This window comes from Pelodiscus sinensis, chromosome 7 (assembly GCF_052426305.1).
Source record: "Pelodiscus sinensis isolate ZL-2025 chromosome 7, ASM5242630v1, whole genome shotgun sequence".
In the NCBI taxonomy this organism is placed as follows: Eukaryota; Metazoa; Chordata; order Testudines; family Trionychidae; genus Pelodiscus; species Pelodiscus sinensis.
The window spans coordinates 532,810-551,848 of NC_143058.1; the positions used below are offsets into that span (position 1 = coordinate 532,810).

Here is a 19,039-nt window from a genome sequence, read left to right on the forward strand (position 1 = left end):
CTAGCCACCAGCCCCCACCTGCCAGGCTATGCCCAACAAGCCTTGGCACAGGCAGTCACAGGAACTCTCCCCTATAGCCCTGCGTGGATTTGCACCTGCATCCATAGTGAGCTGCAGATAGCCACATCGACGTCTGTGGGTGCTGCTACCCGTAGCTCTAAAGCGACAATCTGGATCCACGTCTGCGGGTGCTGCTACCCGCGGCTCTAAAGCGACTATCTGGATCCACGTCTGCAGGTGCTGCTATCCGCGGCTCTAAAGTGGCTATCTGGATCCACGTCTGCGGGTGCTGCTACCCGCGGCTATAAGGCGGCTATCTGGATCCACGTCTGCGGGTGCTGCTATCCGCGGCTCTAAAGTGGCTATCTGGATCCACGTCTGCGGGTGCTGCTACCCGCGGCTATAAGGCGGCTATCTGGATCCACGTCTGCGGGTGCTGCTACCCGCGGCTCTAAAGCGGCTATCTGGATCCACGTCTGCGGGTGCTGCTACCCGCGGCTCTAAAGTGACAATCTGGATCCACGTCTGCGGGTGCTGCTACCCGCGGCTCTAAAGCGACAATCTGGATCCACGTCTGCGGGTGCTGCTACCCGCGGCTCTAAAGCGGCTATCTGGATCCACGTCTGCGGGTGCTGCTACCTGCGGATGTAAAGCGGCTATCTGGATCCACGTCTGCGGGTGCTGCTACCCATGGATGTAAAGCGGCTATCTGGATCCATGTCTGCGGGTGCTGCTACCCGCGGCTCTAAAGCGACTATCTGGATCCACGTCTGCGGGTGCTGCTACCCGCGGCTATAAGGCGGCTATCTGGATCCACGTCTGCGGGTGCTGCTACCCGTGGATGTAAAGCGGCTATCTGGATCCACGTCTGCGGGTGCTGCTACCCGCGGCTCTAAAGCGGCTATCTGGATCCACGTCTGCGGGTGCTGCTACCCGCGGCTATAAAGCGGCTATCTGGATCCACGTCTGCGGGTGCTGCTACCTGCGGATGTAAAGCGGCTATCTGGATCCACGTCTGCGGGTGCTGCTACCCATGGATGTAAAGCGGCTATCTGGATCCACGTCTGCGGGTGCTGCTACCCGCGGCTCTAAAGCGACTATCTGGATCCACGTCTGCGGGTGCTGCTACCCGCGGCTATAAGGCGGCTATCTGGATCCACGTCTGCGGGTGCTGCTACCCATGGATGTAAAGCGGCTATCTGGATCCACGTCTGCGGGTGCTGCTACCCGTGGCTATAAAGCGGCTATCTGGATCCACGTCTGCGGGTGCTGCTACCCATGGATGTAAAGCGGCTATCTGGATCCACGTCTGCGGGTGCTGCTACCCGCGGCTCTAAAGCGACTATCTGGATCCACGTCTGCGGGTGCTGCTACCTGCGGATGTAAAGCGGCTATCTGGATCCACGTCTGCGGGTGCTGCTACCCATGGATGTAAGGCGGCTATCTGGATCCACGTCTGCGGGTGCTGCTACCCGCGGCTATAAGGCGGCTATCTGGATCCACGTCTGCGGGTGCTGCTACCCGCAGATGTAAAGCGGCTATCTGGATCCACGTCTGCGGGTGCTGCTACCCGCGGCTCTAAAGCGACTATCTGGATCCACGTCTGCGGGTGCTGCTACCCGCGGCTCTAAAGCGACAATCTGGATCCACGTCTGCGGGTGCTGCTACCCGCGGCTCTAAAGCGACAATCTGGATCCACGTCTGCGGATGCTGCTACCCGCGGCTCTAAAGCGACAATCTGGATCCACGTCTGCGGGTGCTGCTACCCATGGATGTAAAGCGACTATCTGGATCCACGTCTGCGGGTGCTGCTACCCATGGATGTAAAGCGACTATCTGGATACACGTCTGCAGGTGCTGCTACCCGCGGCTCTAAAGCGACTATCTGGATCCACGTCTGCGGGTGCTGCTACCCATGGATGTAAAGCGGCTATCTGGATCCATATCTGTGCATGCAGATATCCGTGGACATAAAGCAGATATCCCCGGCCTGTAGGACTCTGCTCTCCCCACCAATACCAGCTGAACAGACCTAGAACAATTCCCTCTGCTAGGCAATGCAAAGGACACTGTCCTGTGGATACCACCTCAGTCAAAACACCACACGCTCCAGCCCCAAACTGCAAACATGCTCCACTCTACAAAGGCCTGGCTACTGCGGCTGGGAACCACGACAGACAACCCCACTCAAGCACCTGGGAAAAACACACCACAGAGACTGCTTCTCCCTCCTTGAGAGGGGCACAAAGAACTCCCAGAGGCCTCAGCCCTTCCAAAATCCACGCCCACTGCAGATCATGGCAGAACTGTCAGCCACATGGGCATGACAAGCATGGATTTCCAAAACGCCATAGAGACTGGGGACTCAAGTCTGGGGAAATTGCTTTGCTACTGTGGAATCCCCCGAAATGTTTATTCAGAGCTTGTGTCACAATACAACTTCTCAAGTAATACACAACTGACTCAGCCACTCGGGTTACTACAGGCATCTGACAGAGATGCCCTGGGGCACCCACAAGCTCCTTCCTGGCGTGGGCTGGGTGAGAAGAGAGACCACAGAACAAGCCAGGGGCATACAACGGACTGCCACACCCAAGCTTCAGGGGGTAGCCGAGTTAGTCTGTTAGGGTACGTATACATTTGCTCCCTAGTTTGGACTAGGGATGCAAATGTAGGAGACCAAAATTGCTAATGAAGCAGGGATTTAAATATCCCGCGCTTCATTAGCAAGATCTCGCCGGGCGCGCTAGTCTGAATCAGCTGATTCGAACCAGGAAGTGCGCGCCGGGACACGGTTGTTCGAACCAAAGCTCTTAGTTCAAACTAACGTTACTCCTCAAAAAATGACCAAGGGCTTTGGTTTGAACTACCGCGTCCCAGTGCGCACTTCCTGGTTTGAATCAGCTGATTCTGAGTAGTGCGCCCAGCGAGATCTTGCTAATGAAGCGCGGGATATTTAAATCCTGCTTCATTAACAATTTTGGTCACCTACATTTGCATCCCTAGTCTGAACTAGGGAGTAAATGTAGATGTACCCTTACAGAAGAAACAACCAATGGTCTGGCAGCACATTATAGACTAACAAAACACGTAGATGAGATCATGAGCTTTCGTGGGCACGGCCGGTCATCTGAAGAAGAGGGCTCATGATGCCATCTACATGTTTTGTTAGTCTATAAAGTGCTACCAGGCCATTGGTGGTTTGTCACACCCAAGTTAGAGAACCTGGACTTTGCAGATGACATCTCATTGCTACCCCATACCCTTAGAGACATGCCAGCCAAAACACACTGTCTCTAGCCCTCTGCACAGCTGGGAGCATTCAAGAGCAACTCAGTGAAAGCTAAAACCAGAGTGTGTCTTAGGTGTTGATCTAACGAGACATTCTGGGCCTGAGAAAGGCGTTTGGATGTTTCTCACATCTTGAACGGCGTGTTGGAACATAAGCTTTCGTGGACAAAGACCCACTTCGTCAGGTGCTTGACATGCATCTGACCAAGTGGGTCTTTGCCCACGAAAGCTTTTGCTCCAACACTTCGGATATTGTATAAGGTGCCACAGGACTCCTCGCCGCTTTTGCAGATTCAGACTAACGGCTCCCCCTCTGATACTTCACACATCTTGGTAGCGCTGTATGTACAAGTGGAGCAGATGAGGACTTCAAAGCCAGAATAATAAAAGCCAGACAAGTTTTGTAACTGAAAAAACTAAAATCTTGCCTTCCACATTCAACTTCAAATATTTAATACAATTATCAACTTGATCTTATTATGTAGTGCTGAAACGTGGAGACAACTTCAGCCTAAGATTGTAGTGTAGAGCAGGCCTTAGACTAAACTTGGAATTTAGACAGAAAGTGCAAGAACCCCAACCTGTGGCTTACTATGCTTGCCACCAAGCCGAGTCCAGCTGCACCATGCAGACCTCTGTCTTGTACCTGCCTAGTGGGTGCTTAGCGCGGCGTTTGCAATGCTTGCCACTGCAGTTTGAAGCTGAGCGGGGCTTGTGCTATGGCATCTGCATGGATAGCCAGAGAAGAACTGTTTGCTGTTGCTGTCTAGCAGGGAGGGAGGACATAAGTGCATTATGGGAGGCTGATGACGTACCCAGAGCCACGTACCGCAACGTTCTAGTCCATCAGGCACTGGGAGTCTGACCCGGAATGCCAAGGGGTGGCAGGAACCGTGGGCTAGCTACCCCCATAAGAACATAAGAACGGCCATACTGGGTCAGACCAAAGGTCCATCTAGCCCAGTATCCTGTCTACCGACAGTGGCCAGCACCAGGTGCCCCAGAGAGGGTGGACCGAAGACAATGATCAAGCGATTTGACTCCTGCCATCCCTCTCCAGCCTCTGACAGACAGAGGCCAGGGACACCATTTTATCCCCTGGCTAATAGCCTTTTATGGACCTAACCTCCATGAAATTATCTAGCTTCTCTTTAAACTCTATTATAGTCCTAGCCTTCGCAGCCTCCTCTGGCAAGGAGTTCCACAGGTTGACTACACGCTGTGTGAAGAAGAACTTTCTTTTATTAGTTTTAAACCTGCTCCCCATTAATTTCATTTGGTGTCCTCTAGTTCTTCTATTTAGGGAACTAATAAATAACTTTTCTTTATCCACCCTCTCCACACCACTCATGATTTTATATACCTCTATCATATCCCCCCTCAGTCTCCTCTTTTCTAAACTGAAAAGTCCCAGTCGCTTTAGCCTCTCCTCATATGGGACCCGTTCCAAACCCCTAATCATTTTAGTTGCCCTTTTCTGAACCCTTTCCAAGGCCAAAATATCTTTTTTGAGGTGAGGAGACCACATCTGTACACAGTATTCAAGATGTGGGCGTACCATAGTTTTATACAGGGGCAGTAAGATATTCTGGGGTCTTATTTTCTATCCCTTTCCTAATAATTCCTAGCATCCTATTTGCCTTTTTGACCGCCGCTGCACTCTGTGTGGAAGTTTTCAGAGAACTGTCCACGATAACTCCAAGATCTCTTTCCTGATTTGTCGTAGCCAAATTAGCCCCCATCATACTGTACGTATAGTTGGGGTTATTTTTCCCGATGTGCATTACTTTACACTTATCCACATTAAATTTCATTTGCCATTTTGTTGCCCAATCACTCGGTTTGGTGAGATCTTCTTGGAGTCCCTCACAGTCTGCTTCTGTCTTGACTATCCTAAACAGTTTGGTATCATCTGCAAACTTTACCACCTCACTGCTTACCCCTTTCTCCAGATCATTTATGAATAAGTTGAAAAGGATTGGTCCCAGGACTGACCCTTGGGGTACACCACTAGTTACCCCTCTCCAATCTGAAAATTTACCATTTATTCCTACCCTTTGTTTCCTGTCTTTTAACCAGTTCTCAATCCAAGAAAGGACCTTCCCTCTTATCCCATGGCCATGTAATTTACACAAGAGCCTTTGGTGAGGGACCTTGTCAAAGGCTTTCTGAAAATCCAAGTATACTACATCTACTGGATCACACTTGTCCGCATGTTTGTTAACCCCTTCAAAGAACTCTAACAGATTAGTAAGACAGGATTTCCCTTTACAGAAAGCATGCTGACTTTTGTCCAACAAATTATGTTCTTCTACATGCTTCACAATTTTATTCTTTACTATTGTTTCGACTAATTTACCCGGTACTGAAGTTAGACTTACCGGTCTGTAATTGCCAGGATTGCCTCTACAGCCCTTTTAAATATTGGTGTCACGTTGGCTACCTTCCAGTCATTAGGTACGGAAGCCGATTTAAAGGATAGGTTACAAACCACAGATAATAGCTCAGCAATTTCCCATTTGAGTTCTTTTAGAACCCATCCGGTCTCGGAGATTTGTTAACATTAAGTTTTTCTATTTGTTCCGAAACCACCTCTAATGACACTTCAATCCGGGACAGTTCCTCAGATTCATCACCCACAAAGGACGGTGCAGATTCAGGCATCTCCCCAACGTCCTCAGCCGTGAAGACTGAAGCAAAGAAATCATTTAGTTTCTCTGCAATGGCTTTATCGTCCTTGATTGCTCCTTTTATAGCTCGATCATCTAGGAGACCCACAGGTTTTGTAGCAGGCTTCCTGCTTCTAATGTACTTAAAAACATTTTGTTATTTCTTTTTGAGTTTTTGGTTAGCTGTTCCTCAAAATCTTTTTTTGCTTTTCTTATTACATGTTTACACTTGATTTGACAGTGTTTATGTTCCTTTCTATTTATCTCACTAGGATTGGACTTCCACTTCTTAAAAGATACCTTTTTGTCCCTCACTGCTTCTTTTACATGGTGGTTAAGCCACGGTGACTCTTTTTTAGGTCTCTTGCTATGCTTTTTAATTTGGGGTATACATTTAAGTTGGGCCTCTATTATGGTGTCTTTAAAAAGTTTCCATGCAGCTTTCAGGGATTTGGCTCTAGTCACTGTGCCTTTTAATTTCTGTTTAACTAATCTCCTCATTTTTGTGTAATTCCCCTTTTTGAAATTAAATGCCAGAGTGCTGGACTGCTGAGGTGTTCTTCCCACCCCAGGAATGTTAAATGTTATTATATTATGGTCACTATTCCCAAGCGGTCCTGTAACGGTTATCTCCTGCACCTGATCCTGCACTCCACTCAGGACTAAATCAAGAATTGCCTCTCCCCTTGTGGGTTGCTGTACCAGCTGCTCCAAGAAGCAATCATTTAAGACATTGAGAAATTTTATCTCCGCTTCATAGTGCACCACTGTCAAGGTCCAGGGTAGCCATGCTCCTGGGGACACACTCTGTCGACCTCATGCACCCCGTGCGGACATGCAAGTCGACCTTAATGAATTCAACCTAATGTTGTAGCACAGACACAGCCTGAAGCAGCTCTTTATGAAACACTCAATACAGAGGGCCAGAAAAAAATCACCAGTGAACAACTCAGAGAGAATGGAACAGAAACCAATAGGACAGGAAGTTATAGAACAAACATGGAGCTGGCTAGGACACGTGGAGAAACGACTCAAATGACATGACTCGACAGGCCACGTGGTAACAAACAGAGTGCCAGGACCAGAGGGAACAGGGGAGACCACGGATAACATGCAAATACACAACTGAAGCAGAATGGGAAGCTCCCACAGGGACGTGCGAAGGAGCTCAGGTGGCAAAGATGGAAGACTGTGACAAGGGAACGGAGTCGTGAGAGGCAGCACTTGAAACCAGATGCCCCAGCAGCGGACGGAAGCGTGACCAGAAGTACCACTGGACCTCCAGAGAGGGGGACCCTGAGCGTGACCAGAAGTACCACTGGACCTCCAGAGAGGGGGACCCTGAGCGTGACCAGAAGTACCACTGGACCTCCAGAGAGGGGGACCCTGAGCGTGACCAGAAGTACCACTGGACCTCCGGAGAGGGGGACCCTGAGCGTGACCAGAAGTACCACTGGACCTCCGGAGAGGGGGACCCTGAGCGTGACCAGAACTACCACTGGACCTCCGGAGAGGGGGACCCTGAGCGTGACCAGAAGTACCACTGGACCTCCAGAGAGGGGGACCCTGAGCGTGACCAGAAGTACCACTGGACCTCCGGAGAGGGGGACCCTGAGCGTGACCAGAAGTACCACTGGACCTCCGGAGAGGGGGACCCTGAGCGTGACCAGAAGTACCACTGGACCTCCGGAGAGGGGGACCCTGAGCGTGACCAGAAGTACCACTGGACCTCCAGAGAGGGGGACCCTGAGCGTGACCAGAAGTACCACTGGACCTCCGGAGAGGGGGACCCTGAGCGTGACCAGAAGTACCACTGGACCTCCGGAGAGGGGGACCCTGAGCGTGACCAGAAGTACCACTGGACCTCCGGAGAGGGGGACCCTGAGAGACATTTTCCTTCCCACAGCAGAGATGCATAAGAATGAGATTTCCAAGTTGGCTGGCACAGACCCTCCCTGACCATAACTGCAGGATAAGCAAGAGGCAGCACCAATAACCACCTGCCCCCTCAGCCCTGAAGGCGGCGGCGAGGGCTCTGTCACTCCCAGAGGGGCCGCGCTGGATGGCATGGGATGTGAGTAGCGGACACTGGACAATTCTTCCCCCAAGAGCGGAGAAGAAAAGGAGCATGGTCTGCACGTCCGGGCCCTCCCCAAGGCACGGTAGAGCAGGGCTGGGTTTGGGCGGGTCAGCCTGTTGGTGCTAGCACTGCGGAGCACTAACACAAGCCCGTCCTGGACAGACTCAGCAGAGGCCCATGGTGAGAGGAGGTGGGGCTGGCAGGACGACAAGAGGACAGGGCCAGCACAGGGTGCACTGGGCAATGGTGGCAGCCTGAGGTGCCCCTGAAGGTCTGCCCACACATTTGGGAGCCCCTCTGCCGGCACAGGGGAGCGCTGCTCACCCCGCCAATCAGACAAAGCAAGGCCAGTGCAGCATAGCAGCGGGAGAGGAAGCACGGGGCTGCGTGACCTGGTGGCTTACAAGTACCTTGAAAAAAGCTTCTTCAAACACCAGAAGGGGCCCCGAGAAACCAATGACAAGGAGCGGCTGAGCCCCCAGCAGGGAGAACAGGATCCCCAGCACTGACGTGGAGATGATCAGCTCCGAGACCCCCATGAGACCCTCTGTCTTCTCTCCTAGAGCGAGAACAAGGTGGGTGTGACAGGCAGCCCTGCGGAGAGCACGGAGCCCCAAGCGTCGCTCTGGCACAGGCGGGAGACGGGAGAGCTCTCGTGCTTGGCTGCGAGCACCCTGGGATCTGCCCTCGGACACCCCGCAGGCTGCTCAGAAAAGAGCCCCAGGCCCATCGGGAGCAGAAGAGGCTGGTACAGGGAGAGCGGAAAAGCCCCAGGAGCGAGCAGCGTTCAAGCCCTGAGGCCGGGCAGGCAGCGCCAGCGCCCCCCAGTCCAGCCCGGCTAGTTTGTGCAAAGAGCAGACAGAAAGCAGGCCCGTTACCTAGGAGTCCCCCGAAGGTGATGGCAGGAGAGAGAGCAGCAAAGTAGATGAAGAGAACGGCCGCAAGGCACTGGCTGTGCAAGGCGTCTCTGAGGTCACTGAGATATTTGGGGTACCTGCGCTTTATGTCCCGAACCAGACCTCCAAAACAAATGCCGGTCCGCCTCAAAGGGTCGTCCTCAGCATCCCCCTCCTCTTCCTCCTCCGCCTTCACTTCACACAGCTCTGCAGGGGCGCGGTGCATGGTGGTTACAACCGGCGCGCGGGAAGGAGACCCCCCGCCTCGGGACACGGGCCAACTTTCACAGAACAGGCCAGCTGGGCAACAGCTCCCCTGCCTCCTTCCACCCCAGGCTTCCCCAGCCAAACCTCGCTGCCGGGCTCACCACCCCCACGGCCACGCTCCGCCCCCACGACTTGCACCACCTCCCCGGGCCTGCCACCCCCACGGCCACGCTCCGCCCCCACGACTTGCACCACCTCCCCGGGCCTGCCACCCCCACGGCCATGCTCCGCCCCCACAACTTGCACCACCTCCCCAGGCCTGCCACCCCCACGGCCACGCTCCGCCCCCACAACTTGCACCACCTCCCCGGGCCTGCCACCCCCACGGCCACACTCCACCACCACGACTTGCGCCACCTCCCCAAGCCTGCCACCCCCACGGCCACGCTCCGCCCCCACAACTTGCACCACCTCCCCGGGCCTGCCACCCCCACAGCCACACTCCACCGCCACGACTTGCGCCACCTCCCCAGGCCTGCCACCCCCACGGCCACGCTCCACCGCCACGACTTGCGCTACCTCCCGGGCCTGCCACCCCCACGGCCACGCTCCACCGCCACGACTTGCACCACCTCCCCAGGCCTGCCACCCCCACGGCCACGCTCCACCGCCACGACTTGCACCACCTCCCCAGGCCTGCCACCCCCACGGCTACGCTCCACCGCCACGACTTGCGCCACCTCCTGGGCCTGCCACCCCACGGCCATGCTCCACCGCCACAACTTGCGCCACCTCCCCAGGCCTGCCACCCCCCCGGCCACGCTCCTCCCCCACAACTTGCACCACCTCCCCGGGCATCCCACCCCCACGGCCATGCTCCGCCCCCACAACTTGCATCACCTCCCCAGACTGGCCACGCTCCGCCCCCCACAACTTGTGCCACCTCCCCGGGCCTGTCACCCCCACCACCACACTCCACCTCCACAACTTGCACCACCTCCCTGGGCCTGCCACCCCCATGGCCACGCTCCACCCCCACAACTTGCGCCACTCCCAGAGCCATGCTCCACCTCCACAACTTGCACCACCTCTCCGGACCTGCCACCCCCACGGCCACGCTCTGCCCTCCACAGCTTGCACCACCTCCCCAGGCCTGCCAACCCCACGGCCACGTTCCACTACCCACAACTTGCGCCACCCCCACAGCCATGCTCCACCTCCAGGGCCATGCTCCGCCCTCCACAACTTGCTCCACCTCCCTATGGCCATGCTCCGCCCCTCACAATTTGTACTACCTCCCCAGGCCTGACAGCCCCATGGCCATGCTTTGCTCCCTGGACCTCCCAACCTCCGTGCCTCCACCCCTGGACCTAACTTCCCCTCCAGCCAAGCTATGCCTCCCTGGGCCTGCTCCACCCCAGCTGCGCTCCCCCGTCTGGGTGTCTCATTGCTACAGCCGTGCTCTGTCCCCTGGGCCTCCCACACGCCCATCTCTGTTGCAGGACTCAGCCCCGGTGCACTCCACCAGCTGTCCTCACTTGTCATGGGCAAAGCAGAGGCACACAGGGTCCCTAGCTACAGCCCCCACTGCACCCACCCTGGGCAGACGGAGACACTGGTGTCACCTCGTTATCTGCCCAAAGCAGAGTGAAGAGACCTTTAGCTTCCTGGACAATTCCTTCCCTCGCGGACTTCTGTTCCCTCTCCTTCCTCTTCCTCAGCAGCTCTTTCTGGAAGGTAGCGATAGACCTGAGCAAGTCTTTCCCCTCCACTTCTGACGGGGGGATGACAATGCTGCAGTCCAGGAATTCGTTGATGGCGTTGAGGAGGTCCTGGCGGTCGTCGGCCATGTACGCGGCCTCGTGGAAAAGCTGAGAAAGAGACGGGGGCTCAGCCAACCCAGAGACACCAGCAGCCTGCTACCGCAGGAGCACAGCACCTGCTCCACTGCCACTCCCAACCCGCTCCAGCATCCTTGCGACATCAGATCCCATCTCCCTGGGATCGCATCTCCACACTGTGTTGGATCAGACCAGCAGGGACTAGGGAGGAGTATGAATATATTGCTCAAGCAGGCAGGGGAGTCAGCAGGAAGGCAAAAGCCCAATCGGAATGGCAGCTGGCAAGGGATGTGAAGGGCAACAAGAAAGGTTTCTACAGGCAGGTGAGCAAGAAGAGGGTGATCAGAGGGTGTGTGGCCCTTACTGGATGAATCATAGAATCATAGGACTGGAAGGGACCTCAAGAGGTCATCGAGTCCAGCCCCCCGCCCTCAAGGCAGGACCAAGCTCCGTCTACACCATCCCTGACAGATGTCTATCTAACCTGTTCTTAAATATCTCCAGAGAGGGAGATTCCACCACCTCCCTTGGCAATTTATTCCAATATTTGACCACCCTGACAGTTAGGAATTTTTTCCTAATGTCCAATCTAAACCTCCCCTGCTGCACTTTAAGCCCATTACTCCTTGTCCTGTCCTCAGAAACCAAGAGGAACAAATTTTCTCCTTCCTCCTTGTGACACCCTTTTAGATATTTGAAAACCGCTATCATGTCCCCCCTTAATCTTCTTTTTTCCAAACTAAACAAGCCCAGTTCATGAAGCCTGGCTTCATAGGTCATGTTCTCTAGACCTTTAATCATTCTTGTTGCTCTTCTCTGTACCCTTTCCAATTTCTCCACATCTTTCTTGAAATGTGGCGCCCAGAACTGGACACAGTACTCCAGCTGAGGCCTAACTAGCACAGAGTAGAGCGGCAGAATGACTTCACGAGTTTTGCTTACAACACACCTGTTGATACAACCTAGAATCATATTTGCTTTTTTTGCAACAGCATCACACTGTTGACTCATATTCAACTTGTGGTCCACTATGACCCCTAGATCCCTTTCCGCCATGCTCCTTCCTAGACAGTCGCTTCCCATCTTGTATGTGTGGAACTGATTGTTCCTTCCTAAGTGGAGCACTTTGCATTTCTCTTTATTAAACCTCATCCTGTTTACCTCTGACCATTTCTCTAACTTGCTAAGGTCATTTTGAATTATGTCCCTATCCTCCAAAGAAGTTGCAACCCCACCCAGTTTGGTATCATCTGCAAACTTAATAAGCGTACTCTCTATCCCAATATCTACATCATTGATGAAGATATTGAACAGTACGGGTCCCAAAACAGACCCTTGCGGAACTCCACGTGTTATCCCTTTCCAGCAGGATTTAGCACCGTTAACAACAACTCTCTGACTACAGTTATCCAGCCAATTATGCACCCACCTTATCGTGGCCCTATCTAAGTTATATTTGCCTAGTTTATCAATAAGAATATCATGTGAGACCGTATCAAATGCCTTACTAAAGTCTAGGTATATGACATCCACCGCTTCTCCCTTATCCACAAGGCTCGTTATCCTATCAAAGAAAGCTATCAGATTAGTTTGGCATGACTTGTTCTTCACAAACCCATGCTGGCTATTCCCTATCACTTGATTACCTTCCAAGTGTTTGCATATGATTTCCTTAATTACCTGCTCCATTATCTTCCCTGGGACAGACGTTAAACTGCCCAGTCTGTAGTTTCCTGGGTTGTTCTTATTCCCCTTTTTATAGATGGGCACAATATTTGCCCTTTTCCAGTCTTCTGGAATTTCCCCTGTCTTCCATGATTTTTCAAAGATCATAGCTAAAGGCTCAGATACCTCCTCTATCAGCTCCTTGAGTACCCTGGGATGCATTTCATCAGGACCTGGTGACTTGCTGACATCTAACTTTCCTAAGTGATTTTTAACTTGTTCTTTGTGTATCCTATCTTCTAAACTTACCCTCTCTCTGCTTGTATTCACTACGTTAGGCACACCTCCAGACTTCTCGGTGAAGACCGAAACAAAGAAGTCATTGAGCATCTCCGCCATTTCCAAGTTTCCTGTTACTGCTTCTCCCTCCTCACTAAGCAGTTGGCCTACCCTGTCCTTGGTCTTCCTCTTGCTTCTAATGTATTTATAAAAGGTTTTCTTGTTTCCCTTTATGCCTGTAGCTAGTTTGATCTCATTTTGTGCCTTTGCCTTTCTAATCTTGCCCCTGCATTCCCGTGTTGCTTGCCTATATTCATCCTTTGTTATTTGTCCTAGTTTCCATTTTTTATAGGACTCCTTTTTTATTTTGAGATCATGCAAGATCTCCTTTTAAGCCAAGCTGGTCTTTTGCCATATTTTCTATCTTTCCTACACAGTGGAATTGTTTGCTTTTGGGCCCTTAACAACGTCCCTTTGAAATACTTCCAACTCTCCTCAGTTGTTTTTCCCTTCAGTCTTGCTTCCCATGGGACCTTACCTACAAGTTCTCTGAGCTTATCAAAATCTGCCTTCCTGAAATCCATTACCTCAATTGTGCTGGTCTCCCTTCTACCTTTCCTTAAGATCATGAACTCTATTATTTCATGATCACTGTCCCCTATACTGTCTTCCACTTTCAAGTTCTCAACTAGTTCCTCCCTATTTGTTAAAACCAAATCCAGAACAGCTTCTCCTCTGGTAGCTTTTTCAACCTTCTGAAACAGAAAGTTGTCTCCAATGCAGTCCAGAAACTTATTGGATAGCCTGTGCCCCGCTGTGTTAGTTTCCCAACATATGTCTGGATAGTTGAAGTCCCCCATCATGAAGGAGGTAACCTAGTGACAGATGTGGGAAAAGCTGAGGTACTCAATGCTTTCTTTGCCTCTGTCTTCACAGACCAGGTCAGCTCCAAGACAAATGCACTAGGCAACGCAGTAGGGGAAGGAGCTGGGCAGCCCTCAGTGGAGAAAGAACAGGTTAGGAACTATTTGGAAAAGCTAGACATACACAAGTCCTTGGGTTCAGATCTAGTGCATCCGAGGGTTCTGCGGGAGTCGGCAAATGTCATTGCAGAGCCTTTGGCCATTGTCTTTGAAAAGTCGTGGAGATCGGGAGAGGTCCTGGACAACTGGAAAAGGCAAGTGTAGTGCCCATCTTTTAAAAAGGGAAGATGGTCAATGCAGGGAACTACAGACCGGTCAGCCTTAACTCAGTCCCTGGAAAAATCATGGAGAGGATCCTCAAGGAATCCATTTTGAGGCACTTGGAGGAGAGGAAAGTGATCAGGAACAGACAACATGGATTCACAAAGGGAAGGCCTACCTGACCAATCTCATTCGCTTCTATGATGAGGTAACTGGATCTGTGGACATGGGGCTGTCAGCAGAGTAATAGCTCAGTAGTTTGAGCATTGGCCTGCTCAACCCAGGGTTGTGAGCTCAATCCTTGAGAAGGCCACGTAGGGATGTGGAGCAAGTCTGTCAGGGTTAGTACTTGGTCCTGCCGTGAGTGCAGGGGACTGGACCTGATTTCATTACCTCTTGAGGTACCTTCCAGCTCTATGAGATAGGGCTAGACCTTGACTTTAGCAAGGCTTTTGATACGGTCTCCCACAATATTCTGGCCAGCAAGTTAAGGGAATGTGGATTGGATAAATGGACGGTAAGATGGATAGAAAGCTGGCTAGACTGCCGGGCCCAGCGGGTACTGATCAATGGCTCGATGTCAGGATGGCGGTCGGTTTCTAGCAGAGTACCCCAAGGACTGGTTCTAGGGCCAATTCTGTTCCACATTTGTATTAATGACCTGGATGAGGGGATGGATTGCACCCTCAGCAAATCTGTGGATGACCGTGAACTTGTGGGAGAGGTAGATACGCTGAAGGGCAGAGATAGGGTCCAGAGTGACCTAGACACATTGGAGGATTGGGCCACAAGAAATCTGATGAGGTTCAACAAGGACAAGTGCAGAGTCCGGCACTTGGGACGAAGAATCCCAAGCATTGGTACAGGCTGGGGACCCACTGGCTAAGTAGCAGGTCAGCAGAAAGGACCTGGGGGTTACAGTGGATGAGAAGCTGCATATGAGTCAACAGGGCGCCCTTGTAGCCAAGAAGGCTAATGGCATATTAGGGTGCATTAAGAGGAGCATTGCCAGCAGATCCAGAGAAGTGATTATTCCCCTTTATTCGGCTCTGGTGAGGCCTTATCTGGAGTGTGTGTCCAGTTCTGCCCCCAAGTGGGGCAGTCCAACAGTACCTGGAAGAAACTTCCGGGTGGGGTGGGGTGCAGGGGGCTCAGAGCAGGGGCTTGGGACATGTGTGAGTGGGCTCAGGGCAGAGGATTGGGTGTGTGTGATGGGGGATGCAGGGGCCAGGTTCGGGGTGTGTGGGGAGAGGCTCAGGGCAGAGGATTGGGGGGGCAATCGGGGGTGCAGGAGCCAGGGCAAGGTGCTGGGGAGTGGGGAAGAATGGGGGGAAGGGTGCCCTTTAGGGAGGGCAGGGGGACCAAAGCCCCTCCCCCCCCCACTGTGGTTTGCTGATCCTCTTCTCGCACTGCCAGGGAGCGAGAGGAAAGCCCCCGGCGTAGGTCACTCACTCCCCCCCCCCACCTCACCAGCCCGGAGGGAGAGGATGCAGGGATGCTGCTTCCTGAGCAACTGGCAGCGTAGGTAGGAACTGGGAGCGGGGAGGCTCAGCCCCTTCTCCCCTCCCTAAGTGGTGCTGGGGGCGTGCCAGGGCTGGGGCAGTCCCAGGTCGGTGGAGGGGGAGCGTCCCAGCTAGCTCCTTTCATCTCCCTGTGGCCTAGGGCGGCAGCCTGCAGGAAAGGCTGGGAGCGTGCTGTGCTTCCTCCTGCAGCGGAGCGCCCCAGCCAGCCCCGCCTGACTGTCCCCTCTGGCCAGCGCCCTGGCAGCTGGTGCGATGCCGGCCTCGCGTGAGAAGGGGGGGCGGTGCCAGGAAGAAAGGCCCATTAACCATGGAGGCAGGGGTTCCGTGAGGGCTGACAGCTGAGGCACTGCCCTCCCGCAGAGCGCGTCTGCAGCGAGAGGGATCAGGGATCGGGACAGACCCAGAACTCGTGCGGAGGCCGGGGCAGCCGAGCTCTCTGCACCCACAGACTCACGGCACTGCACCCTCCCACCCTTGCCAGGCTAGCTTGGCCCTTCGCCCTTGGCACGGCCAAAGCTCCAGCACTACCTAGCTGCTCCTCACACGCCTGGGCGGGCGGGCGGCCTCACCTACCGTCCCCCCCAGCCCAGGCTGCCGCCAAGGGAGTGCAAAGCCACAGTCAGAGCAGACAGCTCCTGGGCTCAGGCTGTCCTGCCTGTCTCAGCTGAGACCCATGCACCTCGCTCCAGGCGGCCTTTCTGCGGGGAGCCCTCGGTTGCCACGGAGCCGCCTGCTGTGCTGAGCGCAGGGCAGGGCCAAGCTCCCCTCCAGCCACTCCCATTCCCAGCCCGTCCCTCTGAGCAATAGCCAGCAGACCCCCAGGGCTCCTCTGGATGGGGTCTCTTGGTTCATGACACTGCGTGCCATGCGGCTCAGGAGCCTGTGCTGACGCCCATCGGCTGAGGATAGACAGTTTCCTGTGGACACGCTCCTGCTGGGCCCCAAGAGCTGGTCCAGGAAGGTTCCAGTCTCTCTCCTCTGCCCCTTGGTGTCTGCAGCAGGTGCCTGGAACTGTCTCTCTTTGCCGCGCCTGGCCATTTCCCCGCCCTGAGAAGCTACGGCCAGATAACCACCTGCACCCCCTGGGCACTGGTCGCTCCTGGTGCCTGGCTCTGGGCACAGGCACACGAGAGCATCGACCCTCCTTTGCCACTTCAGAGCAGACTCGCTCCTGCCCTGCACTGGGCATTGGACGTGCACACCAGGCCCTTGGGCCCAGCGGCCTCTGAGGACCCCTGCCCTTGGCACCACGGTTCTGAGGCCTCTCTCTGGGTCCGCCCCTCAGCTTAGCACCTCCTGTCCCTGCCTGAGATCGGTCCTGGTCTCTCGGTGCTGGGCCACTGTCCCGGCCTCAGGCCTGGCTCCTCCGGTAAGACCTGTGCTGCACAGCACTCCCCGGCCCTCGCCTGTCCAGCGGGCCTGGCTGCTGGCCCTGTGCCACCGCCCTAGACAGTGCCTCACCTTGTCAGACATGAGGGTAGCAATAGACCGTCCAATCTCATGGTAATCCACATTGGCCTGACTGGGTCCCAGCAGGACAAAGATGAACCTGACTGGAATCGGGACCTCCAGGACAGATTCCAGGAAGACAGCCTCATTCAGCCGCACAAATGCCATAGTGGGCTGTTCAAGGAACTGCACGCAGCCTGCCAGGAGGCAAAGAACAAAAGCACAAGGTCACGGCAGAAGTCGGGAGTCCCAGGGGACAGAAACAGCACTGGCATGGGGAAGGGGACCCCAGCACCCGCCCCGGTAACTCTCATGCTCTCCCGGCACTCTCTGCCTGGCTAACATATTGACAGTGGCAGACCTCACACTCCACAGTGCGAGGGAATTGGAAACCTAGACCTGACTCTCAGCTGCCCCTGACAACACAAAGATCTTCCCCCAGCTGTAGCAGCACACCTGCCATAGTACAAGAGGCCCTGGCAGGGCCATAGGGAAGGGTGAGCAGAGGTTCAGCCAAGTGCTCCACTAACTGGTCCAAACCGCACTGCATCAGCTGAGGGCCCCGGGTAGTTAGCGATGCCAAGTTGGGTCAATTGGTCAAGGCGTTCCTAAGATGCAGCCCCCACCAAGACTAAAAGGTGCCGGCTCCTACGGCGTATGTTTGCCCTGATGCTAGGGAAAGAGGCGAGACGACAAGGGAACGCCACGGGGAGCCAAGCTCTGAGAGCACAGGCCCAGCCAAACACGCTTGGGATGCGGCCTGGGCCTGCTGGGATGAAGTGAGTTGGGGATGTGCCGCCGTACCCTATGTGCGGGTTGTACCCAGTGGGCGAAGAGAGGCAGGTGTGTCCAGAGCAACAATGGCAAGGCCACTCACGCAGCAGCCAGTGCTCCCGAGGGACAGATTCCTGCCCCCAGGCTGAGCAGACTGCCCCGGCTGGAGGACAAAGGCTGGGGAAGGTGTGTGGGGTGGGCGCTAAGAGCGGGCTGCTGGAAGTCTGTCCAAGGAGGTCAGATGGAGGGATGGACAGAGCTTGAGCCAGGGGATTGCTCCAGCTGGGCTGGGCTCCGGGAAAGCAGGAGGGACGGGGCTTTAGCCTTCGGTGCTGTATTCTACCGAAGCCTTCCCGCGCTGCGTGCTAGCGAGCGAATGGCCCAGCTGTTCCGCCTGCACTGGGCGAGTGCCCCTGAGGATGCCGGTGAGGTTCCTTAGCCTCGGAAGAGCGGGTGAGTCTCCCTTGGGGCCTGACTCAGGCACGTGCTGACTGGAGCCCCCCGGTGGAGCAGGGGCCTGAAGGATGCCCCAAGAGCCACTAGTCCCATGTAGGAGGACAGCAGGAAGGGCTATGGGAGGGAGGTTGTCAGGGCCTGGAGACAGGCTCCCTCCCCCTTCAAGTCTGGCTAATCAGGTTTGGCTGGGCCAGGGCTCTGAACTGGGCCTCCCAGTGGGCTTCTGATTGGGGAGGCAACATGTAGACGACTACACGATTAACTGAGAAGCATTCCACCCCCTTGATGCCTCTGTACAACGTGGGGGGAGGCAGGAGCCAGCTCCTCACGAGCTCTGGCATGTTAACAAGAAGAAGGTGATCAGAGAGGGTGTGCGGCCCCTAATGGATGAAGGAGGTAACCTAGTGACAGATGATGTGGGGAAGGCTGAAGTACTCAATGCTTTCTTTGCCTCTGTATTCACGGACAAGGTCAGCTCCCGCACTAATGCGCTAAGTGATGCAAGATGGGATGAAGATGGACAGCCCGTGGTGGGTAAAGAACAGGTTAGGCACTATTTAGAAAAGCTAAACGTACATAAATCCATGGGTCCGGACTTAGTGCATCCGAGGGTACTGAGGGAGTTGGCAAATGTCATTGCGGAGCCTTTGGCCATTATCTTTGAAAAGTCGTGGAGATCAGGAGAAATCCCGGATGATTGGACAAAGGCAAATGTTGTGCCCATC

At 54.4% G+C, this 19,039-nt stretch overlaps 1 protein-coding gene across 4 annotated transcripts in view; it reads right to left on the reverse strand.

Moving 5' to 3' along the window:
* Positions 1 to 19,039, reverse strand: part of SLC4A3 (solute carrier family 4 member 3) — a 99,217-nt gene that overhangs the window by 17,311 nt on the left and 62,867 nt on the right. For all 4 annotated transcript variants that reach the window (XM_075914453.2, XM_089779568.1, XM_075914451.2 and 1 more), the window contains 4 exons: positions 17,097 to 17,281; positions 10,801 to 11,014; positions 8,919 to 9,143; positions 8,451 to 8,599 (listed from right to left, as the gene is read on the reverse strand). In XM_075914453.2, coding sequence (XP_075770568.2) covers positions 8,451 to 8,599; positions 8,919 to 9,143; positions 10,801 to 11,014; positions 17,097 to 17,281 — 773 coding nt within the window. The remainder of the gene's footprint in view (positions 1 to 8,450; positions 8,600 to 8,918; positions 9,144 to 10,800; positions 11,015 to 17,096; positions 17,282 to 19,039) is intronic.